General features: G+C 46.9%; 1 protein-coding gene across 2 annotated transcripts in view; it reads right to left on the bottom strand.

The window, feature by feature from the left end:
* LOC139571657 (formin-2-like) overlaps positions 1 to 27991 on the bottom strand; it is a 222217-nt gene that overhangs the window by 82805 nt on the left and 111421 nt on the right. For both annotated transcript variants that reach the window (XM_071394730.1, XM_071394731.1), the window contains 5 exons: positions 21577 to 21638; positions 12303 to 12394; positions 11787 to 11916; positions 9637 to 9783; positions 7919 to 7978 (listed from right to left, as the gene is read on the bottom strand). In XM_071394730.1, coding sequence (XP_071250831.1) covers positions 7919 to 7978; positions 9637 to 9783; positions 11787 to 11916; positions 12303 to 12394; positions 21577 to 21638 — 491 coding nt within the window. The remainder of the gene's footprint in view (positions 1 to 7918; positions 7979 to 9636; positions 9784 to 11786; positions 11917 to 12302; positions 12395 to 21576; positions 21639 to 27991) is intronic.

Genomic DNA, 27991 nt, shown 5'->3' with positions numbered 1-27991 from the left:
TGGGGTAGTAGAGTTAGATCATGTAGAGTGGGTTAGGGTAGTAGAGTTAGATCACGTAGAGTGGGTTAGGGTAGTAGAGTTAGATCATGTAGAGTGGGTTAGGGTAGTAGAGTTAGATCATGTAGAGTGGGTTAGGGTGGTAGAGTTAGATCATGTAGAGTGGGTTAGGGTAGTAGAGTTAGATCATGTAGAGTGGGTTAGGGTAGTAGAGTTAGATCATGTAGAGTGGGTTAGGGTAGTAGAGTTAGATCATGTAGAGTGGGTTAGGGTAGTAGAGTTAGATCATGTAGAGTGGGTTAGGGTAGTAGAGTTAGATCATGTAGAGTGGGTTAGGGTAGTAGAGTTAGATCATGTAGAGTGGGTTAGGGTAGTAGAGTTAGATCATGTAGAGTGGGTTAGGGTGGTAGAGTTAGATCACGTAGAGGGGGGTAGTAACAGAGTTAGATCATGTAGAGTGGGTTAGGGTAGTAGAGTTAGATCATGTAGAGTGGGTTAGTAACAGAGTTAGATCATGTAGAGTGGGTTAGGGTAGTAGAGTTAGATCATGTAGAGTGGGTTAGGGTAGTAGAGTTAGATCATGTAGAGGGGGTTAGGGTAGTAGAGGTAGATCATGTAGAGTGGGTTAGTATCAGAGTTAGATCACGTAGAGTGGGTCAGGGTGGTAGAGTTAGATCATGTAGAGTGGGTTAGGGTAGTAGAGTTAGATCACGTAGAGTGGGTTCGGGTAGTAGAGTTAGATCATGTAGAGTGGGTTAGGGTAGTAACATAGTTAGATCACGTAGAGTGGGTTAGGGTAGTAGAGGTAGATCACGTAGAGTGGGTTAGGGTAGTAGAGGTAGATCACGTAGAGTGGGTTAGGGTAGTAGAGGTAGATCACGTAGAGTGGGTTAGGGTAGTAGAGTTAGATCATGTAGAGTGGGTTAGGGTAGTAGAGTTAGATCATGTAGAGTGGGTTAGGGTAGTAGAGTTAGATCATGTAGAGTGGGTTAGGGTAGTAGAGGTAGATCATGTAGAGTGGGTTAGTATCAGAGTTAGATCACGTAGAGTGGGTCAGGGTGGTAGAGTTAGATCATGTAGAGTGGGTTAGGGTAGTAGAGTTAGATCACGTAGAGTGGGTTCGGGTAGTAGAGTTAGATCATGTAGAGTGGGTTAGGGTAGTAACATAGTTAGATCACGTAGAGTGGGTTAGGGTAGTAGAGGTAGATCACGTAGAGTGGGTTAGGGTAGTAGAGGTAGATCACGTAGAGTGGGTTAGGGTAGTAGAGTTAGATCACGTAGAGTGGGTTAGTAACAGAGTTAATTCATGTAGAGTGGGTTAGGGTAGTAGAGTTAGATCATGTAGAGTGGGTTAGGGTAGTAGAGTTAGATCATGTAGAGTGGGTTAGGGTAGTAGAGTTAGATCATGTAGAGTGGGTTAGGGTAGTAGAGTTAGATCATGTAGAGTGGGTTAGGGTAGTAGAGTTAGATCATGTAGAGTGGGTTAGGGTAGTAGAGTTAGATCATGTAGAGTGGGTTAGGGTGGTAGAGTTAGATCATGTAGAGTGGGTTAGGGTAGTAGAGGTAGATCATGTAGAGTGGGTTAGGGTAGTAGAGTTAGATCACGTAGAGTGGGTTAGGGTAGTAGAGTTAGATCACGTAGAGTGGGTTAGGGTAGTAGAGTTAGATCATGTAGAGTGGGTTAGGGTAGTAGAGTTAGAGCATGTAGAGTGGGTTAGGGTAGTAGAGTTAGATCATGTAGAGTGGGTTAGGGTAGTAGAGTTAGATCACGTAGAGTGGGTTAGGGTGGTAGAGTTAGATCATGTAGAGTGGGTTAGGGTAGTAGAGTTAGATCATGTAGAGTGGGTTAGGGTAGTAGAGTTAGATCATGTAGAGTGGGTTAGGGTGGTAGAGTTAGATCATGTAGAGTGGGTTAGGGTAGTAGAGTTAGATCATGTAGAGTGGGTTAGTAACAGAGTTAGATCATGTAGAGTGGGTTAGGGTAGTAGAGTTAGATCATGTAGAGTGGGTTAGGGTAGTAGAGTTAGATCATGTAGAGTGGGTTAGGGTGGTAGAGTTAGATCATGTAGAGTGGGTTAGTAACAGAGTTAGATCATGTAGAGTGGGTTAGGGTAGTAGAGTTAGATCACGTAGAGTGGGTTAGGGTAGTAGAGTTAGATCACGTAGAGTGGGTTAGGGTAGTAGAGTTAGATCACGTAGAGTGGGTTAGGGTGGTAGAGTTAGATCATGTAGAGTGGGTTAGGGTGGTAGAGTTAGATCATGTAGAGTGGGTTAGGGTAGTAGAGTTAGATCACGTAGAGTGGGTTAGGGTAGTAGAGTTAGATCATGTAGAGTGGGTTAGGGTAGTAGAGTTAGATCATGTAGAGTGGGTTAGGGTAGTAGAGTTAGATCATGTAGAGTGGGTTAGGGTAGTAGAGTTAGATCACGTAGAGTGGGTTAGGGTGGTATAGTTAGATCATGTAGAGTGGGTTAGGGTAGTAGAGTTAGATCATGTAGGGTGGGTTAGGGTAGTAGAGTTAGATCATGTAGAGTGGGTTAGGGTGGTAGAGTTAGATCATGTAGAGTGGGTTAGGGTAGTAGAGTTAGATCATGTAGAGTGGGTTAGGGTAGTAGAGTTAGATCATGTAGAGTGGGTTAGGGTAGTAGAGTTAGATCATGTAGAGTGGGTTAGGGTAGTAGAGTTAGATCATGTAGAGTGGGTTAGGGTGGTAGAGTTAGATCATGTAGAGTGGGTTAGGGTAGTAGAGTTAGATCATGTAGAGTGGGTTAGGGTAGTAGAGTTAGATCATGTAGAGTGGGTTAGGGTAGTAGAGTTAGATCATGTAGAGTGGGTTAGTAACAGAGTTAGATCACGTAGAGTGGGTCAGGGTGGTAGAGTTAGATCATGTAGAGTGGGTTAGGGTAGTAGAGTTAGATCACGTAGAGTGGGTTCGGGTAGTAGAGTTAGATCATGTAGAGTGGGTTAGGGTAGTAACATAGTTAGATCACGTAGAGTGGGTTAGGGTAGTAGAGGTAGATCACGTAGAGTGGGTTAGGGTAGTAGAGTTAGATCATGTAGAGTGGGTTAGGTAACAGAGTTAGATCATGTAGAGTGGGTTAGGGTAGTAGAGTTAGATCATGTAGAGTGGGTTAGGGTAGTAGAGTTAGATCATGTAGAGTGGGTTAGGGTGGTAGAGTTAGATCACGTAGAGTGGGTTAGGGTAGTAGAGGTAGATCATGTAGAGTGGGTTAGGGTAGTAGAGTTAGATCACGTAGAGTGGGTTAGGGTGGTAGAGTTAGATCATGTAGAGTGGGTTAGGGTGGTAGAGTTAGATCATGTAGAGTGGGTTAGGGTAGTAGAGTTAGATCATGTAGAGTGGGTTAGGGTAGTAGAGTTAGATCACGTAGAGTGGGTTAGGGTAGTAGAGTTAGATCATGTAGAGTGGGGTAGTAGAGTTAGATCACGTAGAGTGGGTTAGGGTAGTAGAGTTAGATCACGTAGAGTGGGTTAGGGTGGTATAGTTAGATCATGTAGAGTGGGTTAGGGTAGTAGAGTTAGATCATGTAGGGTGGGTTAGGGTAGTAGAGTTAGATCATGTAGAGTGGGTTAGGGTGGTAGAGTTAGATCATGTAGAGTGGGTTAGGGTAGTAGAGTTAGATCATGTAGAGTGGGTTAGGGTAGTAGAGTTAGATCATGTAGAGTGGGTTAGGGTAGTAGAGTTAGATCATGTAGAGTGGGTTAGGGTAGTAGAGTTAGATCATGTAGAGTGGGTTAGGGTGGTAGAGTTAGATCATGTAGAGTGGGTTAGGGTAATAGAGTTAGATCATGTAGAGTGGGTTAGGGTGGTAGAGTTAGATCATGTAGAGTGGGTTAGGGTAGTAGAGTTAGATCATGTAGAGTGGGTTAGTAACAGAGTTAGATCATGTAGAGTGGGTTAGTAACAGAGTTAGATCATGTAGAGTGGGTTAGGGTAGTAGAGTTAGATCATGTAGAGTGGGTTAGGGTAGTAGAGTTAGATCACGTAGAGGGGGGTAGTAACAGAGTTAGATCATGTAGAGTGGGTTAGGGTAGTAGAGTTAGATCATGTAGAGTGGGTTAGTAACAGAGTTAGATCATGTAGAGTGGGTTAGGGTAGTAGAGTTAGATCATGTAGAGTGGGTTAGGGTAGTAGAGTTAGATCATGTAGAGTGGGTTAGGGTAGTAGAGGTAGATCATGTAGAGTGGGTTAGTATCAGAGTTAGATCACGTAGAGTGGGTCAGGGTGGTAGAGTTAGATCATGTAGAGTGGGTTAGGGTAGTAGAGTTAGATCACGTAGAGTGGGTTCGGGTAGTAGAGTTAGATCATGTAGAGTGGGTTAGGGTAGTAACATAGTTAGATCACGTAGAGTGGGTTAGGGTAGTAGAGGTAGATCACGTAGAGTGGGTTAGGGTAGTAGAGGTAGATCACGTAGAGTGGGTTAGGGTAGTAGAGGTAGATCACGTAGAGTGGGTTAGGGTAGTAGAGTTAGATCACGCAGAGTGGGTTAGGGTAGTAGAGTTAGATCATGTAGAGTGGGTTAGTAACAGAGTTAGATCATGTAGAGTGGGTTAGGGTAGTAGAGTTAGATCATGTAGAGTGGGTTAGGGTAGTAGAGTTAGATCATGTAGAGTGGGTTAGGGTAGTAGAGTTAGATCATGTAGAGTGGGTTAGGGTAGTAGAGGTAGATCATGTAGAGTGGGTTAGTATCAGAGTTAGATCACGTAGAGTGGGTCAGGGTGGTAGAGTTAGATCATGTAGAGTGGGTTAGGGTAGTAGAGTTAGATCACGTAGAGTGGGTTCGGGTAGTAGAGTTAGATCATGTAGAGTGGGTTAGGGTAGTAACATAGTTAGATCACGTAGAGTGGGTTAGGGTAGTAGAGGTAGATCACGTAGAGTGGGTTAGGGTAGTAGAGGTAGATCACGTAGAGTGGGTTAGGGTAGTAGAGGTAGATCACGTAGAGTGGGTTAGGGTAGTAGAGTTAGATCATGTAGAGTGGGTTAGGGTAGTAGAGTTAGATCATGTAGAGTGGGTTAGTAACAGAGTTAGATCATGTAGAGTGGGTTAGGGTAGTAGAGTTAGATCATGTAGAGTGGGTTAGGGTAGTAGAGTTAGATCATGTAGAGTGGGTTATGGTAGTAGAGGTAGATCATGTAGAGTGGGTTAGGGTAGTAGAGTTAGATCATGTAGAGTGGGTTAGGGTGGTAGAGTTAGATCATGTAGAGTGGGTTAGTGTAGTAGAGTTAGATCATGTAGAGTGGGTTAGGGTAGTAGAGTTAGATCATGTAGAGTGGGTTAGGGTGGTAGAGTTAGATCATGTAGAGTGGGTTAGTGTAGTAGAGTTAGATCATGTAGAGTGGGTTAGGGTAGTAGAGTGGGTTAGGGTAGTAGAGTTAGATCATGTAGAGTGGGTTAGGGTAGTAGAGGTAGATCATGTAGAGTGGGTTAGGGTAGTAGAGGTAGATCATGTAGAGTGGGTTAGGGTAGTAGAGTTAGATCATGTAGAGTGGGTTAGGGTAGTAGAGGTAGATCATGTAGAGTGGGTTAGGGTAGTAGAGGTAGATCATGTAGAGTGGGTTAGGGTAGTAGAGGTAGATCATGTAGAGTGGGTTAGGATAATTTACTATTTTCAACAGTGTAAAACAATACTGAAGACATCAAAACTATGAAACACATATGGAATCATGTAGTAATCAAAAAAGTGTTAAACAAATCCAAATACATTTTAGATTCTTCAAAGTAGCCAGCCTTTGCCTTGATGACAGCTTTGCACACTCTTGGCATTCTCTCAACCAGCTTCATGAGGAATGCTTTTCCAACAGACTTGAAGGAGTTCCCACATGTGCAGAGCACTTGTTGGCTGATTTTTCTTCACTCTGTGGTCCAACTCATCTCAAATTGGGTTGAGGTCAGGTGATTGTGAAGGCCAAGTCATCTGATGACGCACTCCCATCACTCTCCTTCTTGGTTAAATATCCCTTACACAGCCTGGAGGTGTGTTTCGTCATTGTCCTGTTGAAAAACAAATGATAGTCCCACTAAGCCCAAACCAGATGGGATGGCGTATGGCTGCACAACGCTGTGGTAGCCATGCTGGTTAAGTATGCCTTGAAATCTAAATAAATCAGTGTCACCAGCAAAGCACCCCCACACCTCCTCCTCCATGCTTCACGGTGGGAACCACACATGCAGAGATCATCCGTTCACCTACTCTGCGTCTCACAAAGACGGTGGTTGGAACCAAAAATCTCCAATTTGGACTCATCAGACCAAAGGACTGATTTCCACCAGTCTAATGTCCGTTGCTCGTGTTTCTTGGCCCAAGCTAGTCTCTTCTTATTATTGGTGTCCTTTAGTAGTGGTTTCTTTGCAGCAATTAGACCATGAAGGCCTGATTCACACAGTCTCCTCTGAACAGTTGATGTTGAGATGTGTCTGTTACTTGAACTCTGAAGCATTTATTTGGGCTGCAATCTGAGGTGCAGGTAACTCTAATGAATTTATCCTCTGCAGCAGGTAACTCTGGGTCTTCCTTTCCTGTGGCGGTCCTCATGAGAGCCAGTTTCATCATAGCGCTTGATGATTTTTGCGAATGCACTTGAAGAAACTTTCTTAATTTTCCCAATTGACTGACCTTCTGTCTTAAAGTAATGGACTGTTGCGTCTCTTCACTTATTTGAGCTGTTCTTGCCACAATATGGACTTGGTCTTTTGCCAAATTGGGATATCTTCTGTATACAAATCTAATTAATTCATATCAAATCAAATGTATTTATATAGCCCTTCTTACATCAGCTGATATCTCAAAGTGCTGTACAGAAACCCAGACTAAAACCCCAAACAGCAAGCAACGCAGCTGTAGAAGCTATACCTCCCCTACCTTGTCACAACACAACTGATTGGCTCAAACGCATTAAAGAAAGACATTCCATAAATTAACTTAAGGCACACCTGTTAATTGAAATGCCTTCCAGGTGACTACCTCATGAAGCTGGTTGAGAGAATGCCAAGAATGAGCAAAGCTGTCATCAAGGCAAAGGGTGGCTACATTGAAGGATCTCAAATATAAAATATATTTATTTGTTTCACACTTTTTTGGTTACTACATGATTCCATATATGTGATATTTCATAGTTTGATGTCTTCACTATTATTTTACAATGTAGAAAATAGTAAAAATAAAGAAAAAACCCTTGAATAAGTAGGTGTCTCCAAACTTTTGACTGGTACTGTGTGTGTGTATATATATATATATATATATATTTAATTTTTTTGTTTGTTGACTAAATCGAAATCTAATAATTCGTCTGGCTAACCGCCCGACCGGGGCTTCGTCTGGCTAACCGCCCGACCGGGGCTTCGTCTGGCTAACCGCCCGACCGGGGCTTCGTCTGGCTAACCGCCCGACCGGGGCTTCGTCTGGCTAACCGCCCGACCGGGGCTTCGTCTGGCTAACCGCCCGACCGGGGCTTCGTCTGGCTAACCGCCCGACCGGGGCTTCGTCTGGCTAACCGCCCGACCGGGGCTTCGTCTGGCTAACCGCCCGACCGGGGCTTCGTCTGGCTAACCGCCCGACCGGGGCTTCGTCTGGCTCACCGCCCGACCGGGGCTTCGTCTGGCTAACCGCCCGACCGGGGCTTCGTCTAGCTAACCGCCCGACCGGGGCTTCGTCTAGCTAACCGCCCGACCGGGGCTTCGTCTAGCTAACCGCCCGACCGGGGCTTCGTCTAGCTAACCGCCCGACCGGGGCTTCGTCTAGCTAACCGCCCGACCGGGGCTTCGTCTAGCTAACTGCCCGACCGGGGCTTCGTCTAGCTAACCGCCCGACCGGGGCTTCAATACAATTTAAAAGTGAAGTCCTGGTCTGCTCCGTGCCAAGACAGAAGAGAGTGATTAGAACAGGACAAACAGGATGCCAACGTACCTCGTCAAAGTGTCTCAGATAGTAAGCCACTATGTAGGACAACAGACTCCGGGTGTTATCCTGCCAAAAGGAGGAAGACAAAATACATTAGCTTCAGTTCATGGAATTCATGTTTGGTTTACGACACTTTCTCACAAAGTGTTCTACAAAGCTTTTACAAAATTAAAATATATATTTTAATCCACATCTGCATCATCATAAAATATGGTAGGAACAGTAACTACAGTCTTCCAGCACAATATAAACCCTGACAAAATGGACAGTCATGTCTCACAGTGTAACTAGAGGTTTAACTAAGATGGGTCCCAAATAGACAGTAATGTCTAACAGTGTCACTAGAGGTGTAACTAAGCTGGGTCCCAAATAGACAGTAATGTCTCACAGTGTAACTAGAGGTTTAACTAAGATGGGTCCCAAATAGACAGTAATGTCTCACAGTGTCACTAGAGGTGTAACTAAGCTGGGTCCCAAATAGACAGTAATGTCTCACAGTGTCACTAGAGGTGTAACTAAGCTGGGTCCCAAATAGACAGTAATGTCTCACAGTGTAACTAGAGGTTTAACTAAGCTGGGTCCCAAATAGACAGTAATGTCTCACAGTGTAACTAGAGGTATAACTAAGATGGGTCCCAAATAGACAGTAATGTCTAACAGTGTCACTAGAGGTTTAACTAAGCTGGGTCCCAAATAGACAGTAATGTCTCACAGTGTAACTAGAGGTATAACTAAGCTGGGTCCCAAATAGACAGTAATGTCTCACAGTGTAACTAGAGGTTTAACTAAGCTGGGTCCCAAATAGACAGTAATGTCTCACAGTGTAACTAGAGGTATAACTAAGATGGGTCCCAAATAGACAGTAATGTCTAACAGTGTCACTAGAGGTTTAACTAAGCTGGGTCCCAAATAGACAGTAATGTCTCACAGTGTAACTAGAGGTATAACTAAGCTGGGTCCCAAATAGACAGTAATGTCTCACAGTGTAACTAGAGGTTTAACTAAGCTGGGTCCCAAATAGACAGTAATGTCTCACAGTGTAACTAGAGGTATAACTAAGATGGGTCCCAAATAGACAGTAATGTCTAACAGTGTCACTAGAGGTTTAACTAAGCTGGGTCCCAAATAGACAGTAATGTCTCACAGTGTAACTAGAGGTATAACTAAGCTGGGTCCCAAATAGACAGTAATGTCTCACAGTGTAACTAGAGGTTTAACTAAGCTGGGTCCCAAATAGACAGTAATGTCTCACAGTGTAACTAGAGGTTTAACTAAGCTGGGTCCCAAATAGACAGTAATGTCTCACAGTGTAACTAGAGGTTTAACTAAGCGGCGTTTCAAATGGCTCCCTACTGCCTATACATTGGTCTACTGTTGACCAGATGGACTCTACATAGGGAATAGGTCCTAGTGCCCTAGTAGTGCCTCATCCAACCATAGGGAATAGGGTGCAGGTCCTAGTGCCCTAGTAGTGCCTCTCCCAACCATAGGGAATAGGGTGCAGGTCCTAGTAGTGTCTTTTCCAACCATAGGGAATAGGGTGCAGGTCCTAGAGCCTTAGCAGTGCCTCATCCAGCCATAGGGAATAGGGTGTAGGTCCTAGAGCCTTAGCAGTGCCTCATCCAGCCATAGGGAATAGGGTGTAGGTCCTAGAGCCTTAGCAGTGCCTCATCCAGCCATAGGGAATAGGGTGTAGGTCCTAGAGCACCAGTAGTGACACTCACGCTGCTCTTCACATCCTTCAGCTTGGGCAGGATATCCAGGTTAAAGCCGTCAGCCTGTCCTCTGGTTCGGTTGCCACCATTCATGAAGTTACCAAAGGCCAGGACCAGACCCAGCACCTGCATCACACACTGGCCACTCTGCAAGGTCTGGAGGAGGAGATGGGCACACACAGGGAGACAAAGGGACAGACAGGAGAGAAGGGGGGGACAGACAGGAGAGATTGAGACAGAGAGGGGGGGGACAGGAGAGATTGAGACAGGGACAGAGAGAGAGAGGGGGGAGAGACGAGATTGAGACAGAGAGGAGAGATTGAGACAGGGACAGACAGGAGAGATCGAGAGAGAAGGGGTGGACAGACAGGAGAGATCGAGACAGGGACAGAGAGAGAGAGGGACAGTCAGTGTGTGTATGAGGCTGAGTAGATTAATAGGATCAGTCATTCACATTCAGCTTCAACATGAAAACTGTTTTCTGAACACACTTCATCCAGAAGGGCTGTTATTATCTATACTGATGCTCCTGTTTAAAACCACTTCCACAGAGGAAGGATTGAGACGGTCCTGTTTAAAACCACTTCCACAGAGGAAGGATCGAGACGGTCCCGCTTAAAACCACTTCCACAGAGGAAGGATTGAGACGATCCTGTTTAAAACCACTTCCACAGAGGAAGGATTGAGACGGTCCTGTTTAAAACCACTTCCACAGAGGAAGGATTGAGACGGTCCTGTTTAAAACCACTTCCACAGAGGAAGGATTGAGACGGTCCTGTTTAAAACCACTTCCACAGAGGAAGGATCGAGACGGTCCCGTTTAAAACCACTTCCACAGAGGAAGAATCGAGACGGTCCCGCTTAAAACCACTTCCACAGAGGAAGGATTGAGACGGTCCCGTTTAAAACCACTTCCACAGAGGAAGGATTGAGACGGTCCTGTTTAAAACCACTTCCACAGAGGAAGGATCGAGACGGTCCCGCTTAAAACCACTTCCACAGAGGAAGGATTGAGACGGTCCCGCTTAAAACCACTTCCACAGAGGAAGGATTGAGACGGTCCCGTTTAAAACCACTTCCACAGAGGAAGGATCGAGACGGTCCCGTTTAAAACCACTTCCACAGAGGAAGAATCGAGACGGTCCCGCTTAAAACCACTTCCACAGAGGAAGGATTGAGACGGTCCTGTTTAAAACCACTTCCACAGAGGAAGGATTGAGACGGTCCTGTTTAAAACCACTTCCACAGAGGAAGGATTTGAGACGGTCCTGTTTAAAACCACTTCCACAGAGGAAGGATTGAGACGGTCCTGTTTAAAACCACTTCCACAGAGGAAGGATTGAGACGGTCCTGTTTAAAACCACTTCCACAGAGGAAGGATCGAGACGGTCCTGTTTAAAACCACTTCCACAGAGGAAGGATTGAGACGGTCCTGTTTAAAACCACTTCCACAGAGGGAGGGTTGAGACGGTCCTGTTTAAAACCACTTCCACAGAGGGAGGGTTGAGACGGTCCTGTTTAAAACCACTTCCACAGAGGAAGGGTTGAGACGGTCCTGTTTAAAACCACTTCCACAGAGGAAGGATTGAGACGGTCCTGTTTAAAACTACTTCCACTGTCCAGAGGACCAATCCTTAGCAGACCTCTTCTGATTTCTACTGAGGTGAGACACACAAACAGGTGTATACGCACACACATACCAAACACGTCACAATCAAACTTATTTATAAAGCCCTTCTTACATCAGCTGATATCTCAAAGTGCTGTACAGAAACCCAGCCTAAAACCCCCCAAACAGCAAGCAATGCAGGTGTAGAAGCACGGTGGCTAGGAAAAACTCCCTAGAAAGGCCAAAACCAAGGAAGAAACCTAGAGAGGAACCAGGCTATGAGGGGTGGCCAGTCCTCTTCTGGCTGTGCCGGGTGGAGATTATAACAGAAAATGGCCAAGATGTTCAAATGTTCATAAATGACCAGCAGGGTCAAATAATAGTAATCAAAGTGAACAGGTCAGGGTTCCATAGCCGCAGGCAGAACAGTCGAAACTGGAGCAGCAGCACGGCCAGGTGGACTGGGGACAACAAGGAGTCATAATGTCAGGTAGTCCTGAGGCATGGTCCTAGGGCAGGGTCAGATAATAATAATCACACACAGACTCACCGTGCACACTCTCTGCAGGATGTCCAGTTTGCGCAGGATAGAGGAGATCCATTCAGAGAAGGTGGACTGAAACAGGATACAGAACACCCGGCCTGAGAAGTTGGGGATCTGATGTAACTGGAACAGGAACCTGGAATAGAGGAGACAAGAGGTCGGAGGATGGGTTTGAGGATACCACTTCATGATGTAACTGGAACAGGAACCTGGAATAGATGAGACGAGAGATCGAAGGATGGGTTTGAGGATACCACTTCATGATGTAACTGGAACAGGAACCTGGAATAGAGGAGACGAGAGATCGGAGGATGGGTTTGAGGATACCACTTCATGATGTAACTGGAACAGGAACCTGGAATAGAGGAGACAAGAGATCGGAGGATGGGTTTGAGGAAACCACTTCGTGATGTAACTGGAACCTGGAATAGAGGAGATGAGATAGGACGGGTTTAAGTCACTTCCTACTTTACGAACATGACTGGTTGTTAGAATAATGGAGTGATTCTCCAGAACACCTACTGTTCAGGTTTGTCCAGAGGTTTGGCGTTGTCCTTGTCTTTAGATGACTTGATGTGCTTATCGATCTTCTCCATCTCATCCTGTTGTGCTCTCTGAAAAGACGGACAACAGGACAACGTGATCAACTTAGACCCGACAGACCACATACATACGGATTAGTTTGACACCGCTCTCAATTTAGAGATTCAAACGTGAGCTCATCACATGTTCTCTAATTTCCAAGAATTCAGAGCACTGACATTTTTATTTATTTCACCTTTATTTAACCAGGCAGGCTAGTTGAGAACAAGTTCTCATTTACAAATTGGGACCTGGCCAAGATAAAGCAAAGCAGTGCGACACATACAACAAAACAGAGTTACACATGGAGTAAAACAAACATAGTCAATAATAGAGTGAAAAATAAGTCTATATACAATGTGAGCAAATGAGGTGAGATAAGGGAGGTGAAGGCAAAAAAAAGGCCATGGTGGCGAAGTAAATACAATATAGCAAGTAAAACACTGGAATCGTAGATTTGCAGTGGAAGAATGTGCAAAGTAGAGATAGAAATAATGGGGTGCAAAGGAGCAAAATAAATAAATACAGTAGGGGGAGAGGTAGTTGTTTGGGCTAAATTATAGATGGGCTATGTACAGGTGCAGTAATCTATGAGCTGCTCTGACAGCTGGTGCTTAAAGCTAGTGAGGGAGATAAGTGTTTCCAGTTTCAGAGATTTAAGACATCATAGACCACATATGACAACTGTGTTCAGCATTCATAGCAGTACTACTACAGTAGTAGTGAACTACTACTACTATTGAAATACTATTACTGTACTACATGGCTACTGCAGAAGTACTACAGGCAGTAGTACTTCTGCAGTAGTACTGTAGTACAGTAGTAGTGGTGAACTACTACTACTGAAATACTACTACTTTACTGTAGTACTTCAGCAGCATTCATGTAGTACAGTAATAGTATTTCAGTAGTATTTCACCACTACTACTACTGTACTACAGTAGTATAATAGTAGTATGTTATTCTGGCACATGGAATCAGACCCTTGTTTACATGGAAAACTAAGAAGTGTCTCCTAAACTGGTGGTGCCTTGAGGAAAACCAAACCAAAGACAAAAGCCACAATGTCTAAAACGTTTCCTCCACTTACGTTTTACATTTCAGTCATTTAGCAGACTCTGATCCAGAGCCACTTACAGTTAGTGAGTCATTTAACAGACGCTCTGATTCAGAGTCACTTAGTTAGTGAGTCATTTAACAGACTCTCTGATTCAGAGTCACTTACAAGAGCAATTAGAGTTAAGTGCCTTGCTCAAGGGCAGACAGTATGTTCACCTGGTCGGCTCGGGGATTCAACCCAGCGACCTTTCGGTTACTGTCCCCACTGCTCTTAACCGCTGGGCTACCTGCCACCCACATACTGTGCTGCTGTGACAACGGAGGATGTGATAACCTCTAAATTACTCAATATTTCGGGACGTGAAACAATGTCAAAAGGACCCATTTTTACCGGGGCTCCTGGGACTGCAGTGCCCCTCTGACTGACACTCAAGTTTACCAAATTAAACCATCTGAAATTGCACAGTGTGTGTTTAAAATGATCAGTAATATTTGCGCCGGGAACTTATTCTAAAGACCAATTCACTGTACATGCATCAGAACGTAGAGTATTCAAGCAGCAGGATGCCATTTATTGTCCTGAGTCTTTCCTTGGAGGCAGCTCTGCAGAGTGGTCACTAGCTGGCACAGCCACAACGTCATAAAATCAGATTTTAAACTTAAACACAACGCTAATGCATAAACCAAAACATCATAATTTTTTATGTTTTTTTTTACGATGTACTGTAGCCAATTTTGACTTTGCAGCTGCCCCATCGCTCAGTTCTGCCTCCAGGGCAAGATTCATGCCAATAAATGTCAACCTGCATACAAGCATCAGCACATCAGCCTATACAACATCAACAAATCAACTCAAGGTTGGTTATCATTGTCCATCAGATTACATTTATAGGGTAACGTTCATTGAATAGCGACACAAAGCTGGTGAGTGAGTCTCTCCAAAACGTTCCTGGATATCCCGATATAAACAGTGAGTCTCTCCAAAACGTTCCTGGATATCCCGATGTAAACAGTGAGTCTCTCCAAAACGTTCCTGGATATCCCGATATAAACAGTGAGTCTCTCCAAAACGTTCCTGGATATCCCGATATAAACAGTGAGTCTCTCCAAAACGTTCCTGGATATCCCGATGTAAACAGTGAGTCTCTCCAAAACGTTCCTGGATATCCCGATATAAACAGTGAGTCTCTCCAAAACGTTCCTGGATATCCCGATATAAACAGTGAGTCTCTCCAAAACGTTCCTGGATATCCCGATATAAACAGTGAGTCTCTCCAAAACGTTCCTGGATATCCCGATATAAACAGTGAGTCTCTCCAAAACGTTCCTGGATATCCCGATATAAACAGTGAGTCTCTCCAAAACGTTCCTGGATATCCCGATATAAACAGTGAGTCTCTCCAAAACAGTCTCAAAACGTTCCTGGATATCCCGATATAAACAGTGAGTCTCTCCAAAACGTTCCTGGATATCCCGATGTAAACAGTGAGTCTCTCCAAAACGTTCCCTGGATATCCCGATGTAAACAGTGAGTCTCTCCAAAACGTTCCTGGATATCCCGATATAAACAGTGAGTCTCTCCAAAACGTTCCTGGATATCCCGATATAAACAGTGAGTCTCTCCAAAACGTTCCTGGATATCCCGATATAAACAGTGAGTCTCTCCAAAACGTTCCTGGATATCCCGATATAAACAGTGAGTCTCTCCAAAACGTTCCTGGATATCCCGATATAAACAGTGAGTCTCTCCAAAACGTTCCTGGATATCCCGATATAAACAGTGAGTCTCTCCAAAACGTTCCTGGATATCCCGATGTAAACAGTGAGTCTCTCCAAAACGTTCCTGGATATCCCGATGTAAACAGTGAGTCTCTCCAAAACGTTCCCTGGATATCCCGATATAAACAGTGAGACTCTCCAAAACGTTCCTGGATATCCCGATGTAAACAGTGAGTCTCTCCAAAACGTTCCTGGATATCCCGATATAAACAGTGAGTCTCTCCAAAACGTTCCTGGATATCCTGATATAAACATGGCAGCAGTTCTGAACGATCCACCGAGTTAACACCTTGGTAAACACTTCACTTCCACATCAGAAAGACTACACAGTTCTGAACCATCCACAGAGTTAACACCTTGGTAAACACTTCACCTCCACATCAGAAAGACTACACAGTTCTGAACCATCCACAGAGTTAACACCTTGGTAAACACTTCACCTCCACATCAGAAAGACTACACAGTTCTGAACCATCCACAGAGTTATCACCTTGGTAAACACTTCACTTCCACATCAGAAAGACTACACAGTTCTGAACCATCCACAGAGTTAACACCTTGGTAAACACTTCACTTCCACATCAGAAAGACTACACAGTTCTGAACCATCCACAGAGTTAACACCTTGGTAAACACTTCACCTCCACATCAGAAAGACTACACAGTTCTGAACCATCCACAGAGTTAACACCATGGTAAACACTTCACCTCCACATCAGAAAGACTACACAGTTCTGAACCATCCACAGAGTTAACACCTTGGTAAACACTTCACCTCCACATCAGAAAGACGACACAGCCAGATGTCCAGACAGACGCCATCTTTAACCATTTCTAACGCGTCCAATAAGATGGAGGATCAAAGAGTTAGGAACCACACCAATCAGCAAGAAGGAAATAACAACGACATGGAGGCATGAAGGGGTCCGGAGTGTCGCAGGGGTCCCGAGAGGCATGAAGGGCTCCCGAGTGGCGCAGGGGTCCCGAGAGGCATGAAGGGCTCCCGAGAGGCATGAAGGGCTCCCGAGTGGCGCAGGGGTCCCGAGAGGCATGAAGGGCTCCCGAGAGGCATGAAGGGCTCCCGAGTGGCGCAGGGGTCCCGAGAGGCATGAAGGGCTCCCGAGTGGCGCAGGGGTCCCTGGAGGCATGAAGGGCTCCCGAGTGGCGCAGGGGTCTAAGACCATGCAATCTCAGTGCAAGAGGCGTCACTACAGACACCCTGGTTCGAATCCAGGCTGCATCACATCCGGCCGTGATTGGGAGTCCCATAGGGCGGCGCACAATTGGCCCAGCGTCGTCCGGGTTAGGGTTTGGGCGGGGCAGGCCGTCATTGTAAATAAGGAATTTGTTCTTAACTGACTTGCCTAGTTAAATAAAGGTTAAATAATAAATGGAGTGAGTGAACACCATTATGGTTTCCTCTCAAACGGCACCATATTCCCCATATAGTGAACTACTTTTGACCAGAGCCCAGAGTCTTAGACATGAAAAGTAGTGCACTATATAGGGAATAGGGTGCCATAGGGCTCTGGTCTAAAGTAGTGCAATTTATAGGGAATAGGGCTCTGGTCTAAAGTAGTGCACTATATAGGGAATATGGCTCTGGTCTAAAGTAGTGCACTATATAGGGAATAGGGTGCCATAGGGCTCTGGTCTAAAGTAGTGCACTGTGTAGGGAATAGGGAGCCATTTGGGAAGCACACTACAGCTGGCTGTTAGTGACGAGCCTTGAAGAGTCTGGCAGGACCGACCCTTTCAGCCAGAACGGAAACCCTGAAACACAGACCCATTAAGCTACATCACAGAACCAAAACAACAAATGAAAACATTCAAGGCCTTTATCCCCCTCTCCCCCCACAGTTCTACAACCCCGCTCTGCTCCCCACACAGTTCTACAACCCCGCTCTGCTCCCCACACAGTTCTACAACCCCCCTCTCCCCACACAGTTCTACAACCCCGCTCTGCTCCCCACACAGTTCTACAACCCCCCTCTCCCCACACAGTTCTACAACCCCGCTCTGCTCCCCACACAGTTCTACAACCCCCCTCTGCTCCCCTCTCCCCACACAGTTCTACAACCCCCCTCTCCCCCCACAGTTCTACAACCCCCCTCTGCTCCCCTCTCCCCCCACAGTTCTACAACCCCCCTCTCCCCACACAGTTCTACAACCCCCCTCTCCCCCCACAGTTCTACAACCCCCCTCTCCCCCCACAGTTCTACAACCCCCCTCTCCCCCCACAGTTCTACAACCCCCCTCCCCCCACAGTTCTACAACCCCGCTCTGCTCCCCACACAATTCTACAACCCCGCTCTGCTCCCCACACACTTCTACAACCCCGCTCTGCTCCCCACACAGTTCTACAACCCCGCTCTGCTCCCCACACAGTTCTACAACCCCGCTCTGCTCCCCACACAGTTCTACAACCCCGCTCTGCTCCCCACACAGTCCTACAACCCCGCTCTGCTCCCCACACAGTCCTACAACCCCGCTCTGCTCCCCACACAGTTCTACAACCCCGCTCTGCTCCCCACACAGTTCTACAACCCCGCTCTGCTCCCCACACAGTCCTACAACCCCGCTCTGCTCCCCACACAGTTCTACAACCCCGCTCTGCTCCCCACACAGTTCTACAACCCCGCTCTGCTCCCCACACAGTCCTACAACCCCGCTCTGCTCCCCACACAGTTCTACAACCCCGCTCTGCTCCCCACACAGTTCTACAACCCCGCTCTGCTCCCCACACAGTTCTACAACCCCCCTCTCCCCACAGTTCTACAACCCCCCTCTCCCCACAGTTCTACAACCCCGCTCTGCTCCCCACACACTTCTACAACCCCCCTCTCCCCCCACAGTTCTACAACCCTGCTCTGCTCCCCACACACTTCTACAACCCCCCTCTCCCCCCACAGTTCTACAACCCCCCTCCCCCCACAGTTCTACAACCCCCCTCTCCCCCCATAGTTCTACAACCCCCCTCTCCCCCCACAGTTCTACAACCCCCCTCCCCCCACAGTTCTACAACCCCCCTCCCCCCACAGTTCTACAACCCCCCTCTCCCCACACACTTCTACAACCCCCCTCTCCCCACACACTTCTACAACCCCCCTCTCCCCACACACTTCTACAACCCCGCTCTGCTCCCCACACAGTTCTACAACCCCGCTCTGCTCCCCACACACTTCTACAACCCCGCTCTGCTCCCCACACACTTCTACAACCCCGCTCTGCTCCCCACACAGTTCTACAACCCCGCTCTGCTCCCCACACAGTTCTACAACCCCGCTCTGCTCCCCACACAGTTCTACAACCCCGCTCTGCTCCCCACACACTTCTACAACCCCCCTCTCCCCCCACAGTTCTACAACCCTGCTCTGCTCCCCCCACACTTCTACAACCCCCCTCTCCCCCCACAGTTCTACAACCCCCCTCTCCCCCCACAGTTCTACCATCCCCCTCTCCCCCCACAGTTCTACAACCCCCCTCTCCCCACAGTTCTACAACCCCCCTCCCCCCACAGTTCTACAACCCCCCTCTCCCCACACACTTCTACAACCCCGCTCTGCTCCCCACACACTTCTACAACCCCGCTCTGCTCCCCACACAGTTCTACAACCCCGCTCTGCTCCCCACACACTTCTACAACCCCGCTCTGCTCCCCACACACTTCTACAACCCCGCTCTGCTCCCCACACAGTTCTACAACCCCGCTCTGCTCCCCACACAGTTCTACAACCCCGCTCTGCTCCCCACACAGTTCTACAACCCCGCTCTGCTCCCCACACAGTTCTACAACCCCGCTCTGCTCCCCACACAGTTCTACAACCCCGCTCTGCTCCCCACACAGTTCTACAACCCCGCTCTGCTCCCCACACAGTTCTACAACCCCGCTCTGCTCCCCACACAGTTCTACAACCCCGCTCTGCTCCCCACACATTTCAACAACCCCGCTCTGCTCCCCACACACTTCTACAACCCCGCTCTGCTCCTCACACAGTTCTACAACCCCGCTCTGCTCCCACACAGTCCTACAACCCCGCTCTGCTCCCCACACAGTTCTACAACCCCGCTCTGCTCCCCACACAGTTCTACAACCCCGCTCTGCTCCCCACACAGTTCTACAACCCCGCTCTGCTCCCCACACAGTTCTACAACCCCCCTCTCCCCACACACTTCTACAACCTAACAAGTCGTCCTAACAAGGCCCGAAGCAACCACAACGCATTGCTCTAACAAGGCCCGAAGCAACCACAACGCATTGCTCTAACAAGGCCCGAAGCAACCACAATGCATTGCTCTAACAAGGCCCGAAGCAACCACAATGCATTGCTCTAACAAGGCCCGAAGCAACCACAATGCATTGCTCTAACAAGGCCCGAAGCAACCACAATGCATTGCTCTAACAAGGCCCGAAGCAACCACAATGCATTGCTCTAACAAGGCCCGAAGCAACCACAATGCATTGCTCTAACAAGGCCCGAAGCAACCACAATGCATTGCTCTAACAAGGCCCGAAGCAACCACAATGCATTGCTCTAACAAGGCCCGAAGCAACCACAATGCATTGCTCTAACAAGGCCCGAAGCAACCACAATGCATTGCTCTAACAAGGCCCGAAGCAACCACAATGCATTGCTCTAACAAGGCCCGAAGCAACCACAATGCATTGCTCTAACAAGGCCCGAAGCAACCACAATGCATTGCTCTAACAAGGCCCGAAGCAACCACAATGCATTGCTCTAACAAGGCCCGAAGCAACCACAATGCATTGCTCTAACAAGGCCCGAAGCAACCACAATGCATTGCTCTAACAAGGCCCGAAGCAACCACAATGCATTGCTCTAACAAGGCCCGAAGCAACCACAATGCATTGCTCTAACAAGGCCCGAAGCAACCACAATGCATTGCTCTAACAAGGCCCGAAGCAACCACAATGCATTGCTCTAACAAGGCCCGAAGCAACCACAATGCATTGCTCTAACAAGGCCCGAAGCAACCACAATGCATTGCTCTAACAAGGCCCGAAGCAACCACAATGCATTGCTCTAACAAGGCCCGAAGCAACCACAATGCATTGCTCTAACAAGGCCCGAAGCAACCACAATGCATTGCTCTAACAAGGCCCGAAGCAACCACAATGCATTGCTCTAACAAGGCCCGAAGCAACCACAATGCATTGCTCTAACAAGGCCCGAAGCAACCACAATGCATTGCTCTAACAAGGCCCGAAGCAACCACAATGCATTGCTCTAACAAGGCCCGAAGCAACCACAATGCATTGCTCTAACAAGGCCCGAAGCAACCACAATGCATTGCTCTAACAAGGCCCGAAGCAACCACAATGCATTGCTCTAACAAGGCCCGAAGCAACCACAATGCATTGCTCTAACAAGGCCCGAAGCAACCACAATGCATTGCTCTAACAAGGCCCGAAGCAACCACAATGCATTGCTCTAACAAGGCCCGAAGCAACCACAATGCATTGCTCTAACAAGGCCCGAAGCAACCACAATGCATTGCTCTAACAAGGCCCGAAGCAACCACAATGCATTGCTCTAACAAGGCCCGAAGCAACCACAATGCATTGCTCTAACAAGGCCCGAAGCAACCACAATGCATTGCTCTAACAAGGCCCGAAGCAACCACAATGCATTGCTCTAACAAGGCCCGAAGCAACCACAATGCATTGCTCTAACAAGGCCCGAAGCAACCACAATGCATTGCTCTAACAAGTCCTGAAGCAACCAGAATGCATTGCTCTAACAAGTCCTGAAGCAACCAGAATGCATTGCTCTAACAAGGCCTGAAGCAACCAGCATACATTGCTCTAACAAGCCCTGAAGCAACCAGAATGCATTGCTCTAACAAGTCCTGAAGCAACCAGAATGCATTGCTCTAACAAGTCCTGAAGCAACCAGAATGCATTGCTCTAACAAGGCCTGAAGCAACCAGAATGCATTGCTCTAACAAGGCCCGAAGCAACCAGAACCCATTGCTCTAACAAGGCCCGAAGCAACCAGAATGCATTGCTCTAACAAGGCCCGAAGCAACCAGATCCCATTGCGCTAACAAGGCCTGAACAAAGAGATATTGTAAATAAATTATTTCTTACAAGGCCTTCACAAAACCTCTTCTGTTCCTTACTGAACAACTGTTGGTGATTGAGGTCTATAGTGACATGCCAGGTACAGTGGCCAGAACTAAGGAAAGTCCATCATAGCCTGAATACATTACAACCAACAGTAAGACTAAGGCCAGGATTCAAACCAACACAGATTAGCCACACAGTGTGATGCTCATTTATTTTCATGTGTTTGTATCCTGGCCAAAGACACACCTTCCTTTGGACTTTAGGGATGATAGATCAGAGCCTTACGTTTTCATAGAGGGCTTGTAGAGTCTCCAGGTCCACCACAGTATTGTCCAGGTTCAGGATGGCTGGAAGAGACAAAACACAGTTAGTGGTTATTGAGGATGGCTGAAAGGGACAGAAGAGAGAAGACAGATTATGGATATCGAGAATGGCTGGAAGGCACAGAAGACAGATAGTGGTTATCAAGGATGGCTGGAAGGGACAGAAGACAGATAGTGTTTATCAAGGATGGCTGGAAGGGACAGAAGACAGATAGTGGTTATCAAGGATGGCTGGAAGGGACAGAAGACAGATAGTGGTTATCAAGGATGGCTGGAAGGGACAGAAGACAGTGAGTGGTTATCAAGGATGGCTGGAAGAGACAGAAGACAGTGAGTGATTAATATAGATACACAGTTGAAGGCGGAAGTTTATATGAACTTAGGTTGTAGTCATTAAAACTCGTTTTTCAACCATTCCACACATTTCTTGTTAACAAACTCTAGTTCTGGCAAGTCGGTTAGGACATCTACTTTGTGCATGACACAAGTAATTTATCCAACAATTGTCTTGGAAAATTCCAGAAAATTATGTCATGGCTTTAGAAGCTTCTGATAGGCTAACTTACATAATTTGAGTCAATTGGAGGTGTACCTGTGGATGTATTTCAAGGCCGACCTTCAAACTCAGTGAATCTTTGCTTGACATCATGGGAAAATCAAAAGAAATTAGTCAAATTACAGACGTCCACAAGTCTGGTTCATCCTTGGGAGCAATATCCAAACGCCAAAAGGTACCATGTTCATCTGTACAAGCAATGGTACGCAAGTATAAACACCATGGGACCACGCAGCCATCATACCGCTCAGGAAGGAGACACGTTTTGTCTCCTAGAGATGAACCTACTTTGGTGCGAAAAGTGCATATCAATCCCAGAACAGCAATGGACCTTGTGAAGATGCTGGAGGAAACGGGTATGAAAGTATCTATATCCACAGTAAAACGAGTCCTATATCGACATAACCTGAAAGGCCGCTCAGCAAGGAAGAAGACACTGCTCTAAAACTGCCATAAAAAAGCCAGACCATGGTTTGCACATGGGGACAAAGATCGTACCTTTTGGAGAAATGTCCTCTGGTCTGATGAAACAAAAATAGAACTGTTTGGCCATAATGACCATTGTTATGTTTGGAGCAAAAAGGGGGATGCTTGCAAGCTGAAGAACACCATGCCAACCGTGAAGCACGGGGGTGGCAGCATCATGTTGTGTGGGTGCTTTGCTGCAGGAGGGACTGGTGCACTTCACACAATAGATGGCATCATGAGGGAGGAAAATGATGTGGATATATTGAAGCAACATCTCAAGACATCAGTCAGGAAGTTAAAGCTTGGTCGCAAATGGGTCTTCCAAATGGACAATGACCCCAAGCATACTTCCAAAGTTGTGGCAAAATGGCTTAAGGACAACAAAGTCAAGGTATTGGAGTGGCCATCACAAAGCCCTGACCTCAATCCTATAGAAAATGTGTGGGTAATACTGAAAAAGTGTGTGCGAGCAAGGAGGCCTACAAACCTGACTCAGTTACACCAGCTCTGTCAGGAGGAATGGGCCAAAATTCACCCAACTTATTGTGGGAAGCTTGTGGAAGGCTACCCGACATGTTTGACCCAAGTTAACCAATTTAAAGGTAATGCTACCAAATACTAATTGAGTGTATGTAAACTTCTGAACCACTGGGAATGTGATGAAAGAAACAAATAATTCTCTACTATTATTCTGACATTTCACATTCTTAAAATAAAGTGGTGATCCTAACTGACCTAAGACAAGGAATTTTTACTAGGATTAAATGTCAGCAATTGTGAAAAACTGAGTTTAAATGTATTTGGCTAATATGTATGTATGTATGTATGTATGTATGTATGTATGTATGTATGTATGTATGTATGTATGTGTGTGTGTATGTGTGTGTGTGTGTATGTGTGTGTGTGTGTGTGTGTGTATGTGTGTGTGTGTGTGTGTGTATGTATGTAGACATCTACACTGAGCGTACAAAACCTGAGGAACACTTTCCTAATATTGAGTTGCACCCCCTCAGAACCACCTCGATTCGTCGGGTCACGGACTCTACAAGGTGTCGAAAGCGTTCCACAGGGATGCTGGACCATGTTGACTCCAATGCTTCCCACAGTTGTGTCAAGTTGGCTGGATGCCCTTTGGGTGGTGGACCGTTCTTGATACACACAGGAAACTGTTGAGCATGAAAAACCCAGCAGCGTTGCAGTTCTTGACACAAACCGGTGCGCCTGGCACCTACTACCATACCTCATTCAAAGGCACTTAAATCTTTGTCTTGCCCATTCACCCTCTGACCACTGGTCATAAGGTTAAAGACTGAAGGCTGGTGGGGGCTGGTAATGAGGGAGGGGGGGACACTTTGACCTTACTACAGCCCTCGTCTGACAGGAGAGATGAGGTCAAAACAAGTGTTGGAGCCAACAAGACTTAAAATGCTCCTGCATATCTCTGCAAGGCCGAGGCGCCGTGACGCAAGACACCAAGAAGACGCCAGAGCAGGTGCAGGCTGGGAGCTGACACCCTGAGAGCTGTGAGAACTTGGAGAGGGGGGGGGGGGAGGGGGGGAGTCACCAAATAAGGTCATTCTTGACACGGCCTGGACACAGGGGAGCACGGCTCTGCTCATAATCCAACAGCTGAATTAATCCCAACTCCACAACCTTGAGTTGGGGTCAAACCCACCGTGGTGCAAAGCTCACAGCTTTAGAGCAGATTTGAGCATTTCTTTCCTTTTCCCCAATTCCCACAGAGTTCAGCACCACCCACAGGCGTCTAAAAGGTCCCCCCCCCCCCCCCAAGCCTGACACCACTAAGAAGCTTAATGGGGGTGTGATGAGGCTAGGGGAGGGGGGGGCAATTAACTACATTTGGCTGCATGGCAAAAATCCCTCCTCCACATCGGGACTGGCTGTCACAAGGAGAGACTGGCTGTCTGCTCGGCTAACTAGCACCTCTGACACCAATTCAGCTCAACCGCCTTTTAAAAGGAGGGGAAATTATCAGGCCAATTTACCAGACAACCTTTTGAAGGAAAATCTATTATCTTAATATATACTGTAAGTGTCTCCGACCACCAACGATAATAAAACTCAAACAGGGTACATCATATCCTCTTCATTAGATCTATTTAAATGAGAACTTGTTCTCAACTGGCATACATGGTTAAATACAGGTGAAATAAAACATTTAACATGTAGACAAAATATAGTTTAATAAAATGCTGTTAACTGTCCAGTCAGTGTCTACTAGACCTATCCTCAGCCCTCTCTGAACAGCAGTAGTCTCTACTAGACCTATCCTCAGCCCTCTCTGAGCAGCAGTAGTCTCTAGTCAGTCTCTACTAGACCTATCCTCAGCCCTCTCTGAACAGTAGTCTCTAGTCAGTCTCTACTAGACCTATCCTCAGCCCTCTCTGAACAGCAGTAGTCTCTAGTCAGTGTCTACTAGACCTATCCTCAGCCCTCTCTGAGCAGCAGTAGTCTCTAGTAGACCTATCCTCAGCCCTCTCTGAACAGCAGTAGTCTCTAGTCAGTGTCTAGTAGACCTATCCTCAGCCCTCTCTGAACAGCAGTAGTCTCTAGTAGACCTATCCTCAGCCCTCTCTGAGCAGCAGTCTCTACTAGACCTATCCTCAGCCCTCTCTGAGCAGCAGTAGTCTCTAGTCAGTCTCTACTAGACCTATCCTCAGCCCTCTCTGAACAGCAGTAGTCTCTAGTCAGTGTCTACTAGACCTATCCTCAGCCCTCTCTGAACAGTAGTCTCTAGTCAGTCTCTACTAGACCTATCCTCAGCCCTCTCTGAACAGCAGTAGTCTCTAGTCAGTGTCTACTAGACCTATCCTCAGCCCTCTCTGAGCAGCAGTAGTCTCTAGTAGACCTATCCTCAGCCCTCTCTGAACAGCAGTAGTCTCTAGTCAGTGTCTAGTAGACCTATCCTCAGCCCTCTCTGAACAGCAGTAGTCTCTAGTAGACCTATCCTCAGCCCTCTCTGAGCAGCAGTCTCTACTAGACCTATCCTCAGCCCTCTCTGAGCAGCAGTAGTCTCTAGTCAGTGTCTCATACTTAGACCTATCTCTCAGCCCTCTCTGAACAGCAGTAGTCTCTAGTAGACCTATCCCTCAGCCCTCTCTGAGCAGCAGTCTCTACTAGACCTATCCTCAGCCCTCTCTGAACAGCAGTAGTCTCTAGTCAGTGTCTACTAGACCTATCCTCAGCCCTCTCTGAGCAGCAGTAGTCTCTAGTAGACCTATCCTCAGCCCTCTCTGAACAGCAGTAGTCTCTAGTCAGTGTCTAGTAGACCTATCCTCAGCCCTCTCTGAACAGCAGTAGTCTCTAGTAGACCTATCCTCAGCCCTCTCTGAGCAGCAGTCTCTACTAGACCTATCCTCAGCCCTCTCTGAGCAGCAGTAGTCTCTAGTCAGTGTCTACTAGACCTATCCTCAGCCCTCTCTGAACAGCAGTAGTCTCTAGTAGACCTATCCCCAGCCCTCTCTGAGCAGTCCTGTGATTCAACTCTACTCCAAACAAACAGCAGTTTAAGTCCACTGACTTGTTGCAGCCTCTTGTCGGTCATTCCTTTGTTGTTAGCTTTATCAGAGTGCCTGTGGATTGACACAGCCTTTGGTAACACTAAGCGAGAGAGAGCGAGAGCGAGAGCGAGAGAGACAGAGGAGGACACTACCCTTGCTAGCTCTCCTTGCTAGCTCAACTTGTGTCGGTCTAGTCTAGAGGGGGAATATTTGTCTGACCAACATGTAATCAGCGGCGCAACACTCCACAAAAACGGCATGATGAAAGAAACACGACCTCAAATCTGTCAGATAAAAGACTGTTTAAATTCCTCACGGTCGGCTTTCTCCAGTCTGGGCTAGAACGGATCTGGCGCCTCACACTGTAATCCTTTAGAAAGTAAATATTTGAACACAAACAGAGGTGAAGTGGTTGAATGTTTAATCCTCAGATATAGTATTACATTGAAGCGTTTAGGTACAGTGAGTGTATCCAGTAGTAAAACGATAGAGAACGCCTCGCCTCCTTGCTACTACACGGTGCCTGTTTGAATTAAACGGCCAGACGTTAAGGGACAGGAAGTCAACACAGGACAGATTGGCTGCTTCACAAAATAGCACCCTATTCCCCGTTTGGTGCACTACACTCAACCAGAGCCCTGGTCAAAAGTAGTGCACTATATAGGGAATATTCTCTTAAATGCTTTCTACCTGAGAATACTTAGACAACAGTCCAAGATGAAGGGCCGGTCCATCACACTAGAGGAGGAATCAACGGTCCTCCTCTCCACACCCCGTCCGTGGAGAGGATGAAGGTGGGGGGGTGGAGAAGAGGACGGGGGGTGGAGAGGATGGGGGGGGGGAGAGGATGGGGGGGTGGAGAAGAGGATGGGGGTGGGGGTGGAGAGGATGGGGGGGTGGAGAGGAGGATGGAGAGGAGGATGGGGGGTGGAGAGGAGGATGGGGGGGTGGAGAGGAGGATGGGGGGTGGAGAGGAAGATGGGGGGCGGAGAGGAGGATGGAGAGGGGGATGGGGGGTGGAGAGGGGGATGGGGGGTGGAGAGGAGGGTGGAGAGGAGGATGGGGTGGTAGAGAGGAGGATGGGGGGGTGGAGAGGAGATTCCTGCTGTTTATTTAGCTCTGCTTAACAATCAGGGCTTATTGGGAGGAATGTTGCTGTATATTTTATGCTGGTGCCAAAATAATTTGTAGTGCATTTCAATCTAATCAATGTGTTTATACGTTCTGTACGTCTCAGACACACGGTCTGGTTCCTGGAGATGTGGCTCAGAGGGATTATTCTGATCATTTCCTTTCTAAATAAAAAAGTTAAATAAATACATTGAAATTCCTTCCCAACCACACACTGACAGTCTGTTGGCCGTCCATCTGACTGTTCGTTTTGGTACGGTGCTGAAGACAAAAGATTATAATAGGCTAGGCTAAAATAAAACAAATTATTTTGAACAACAAATGGGAAGACAGAGAAAATCATTTTTCAACAATAGACAGGAATTCGATCTTGTACCTATTGAGGTGTGATGGCAAATCCCCCTCCGAACTTAACCTGCTGAGCTGACGTTCAGGCGCTATAAACTGGGAGAGATCTAACTCAATGAGTCAGTAAGGTGTTATAGTGGAGGTCGATGTTTGAAAGCAACTTGGCGTCAAAGAAAGAACTGGCACCACAGAGAAATCATTAAGATCTCGCATTACACGACCGTCTGAAAAACCACATCAAAATACAAATGGACGTCATTGATCACGTGATAATGTTACTTTGAAACTGTAATTTCAAACAAACAACCTAGAATTAAACAAAAAAGCATGTACAAAAAGGGTACGACAGGTAG

Source organism: Salvelinus alpinus, chromosome 3 (assembly GCF_045679555.1).
Source record: "Salvelinus alpinus chromosome 3, SLU_Salpinus.1, whole genome shotgun sequence".
Taxonomy (NCBI): domain Eukaryota; kingdom Metazoa; phylum Chordata; class Actinopteri; order Salmoniformes; family Salmonidae; genus Salvelinus; species Salvelinus alpinus.
The sequence above is the reverse complement of the archived record's forward strand: the minus strand, read 5'-3'. Positions and strand labels throughout refer to the sequence as shown.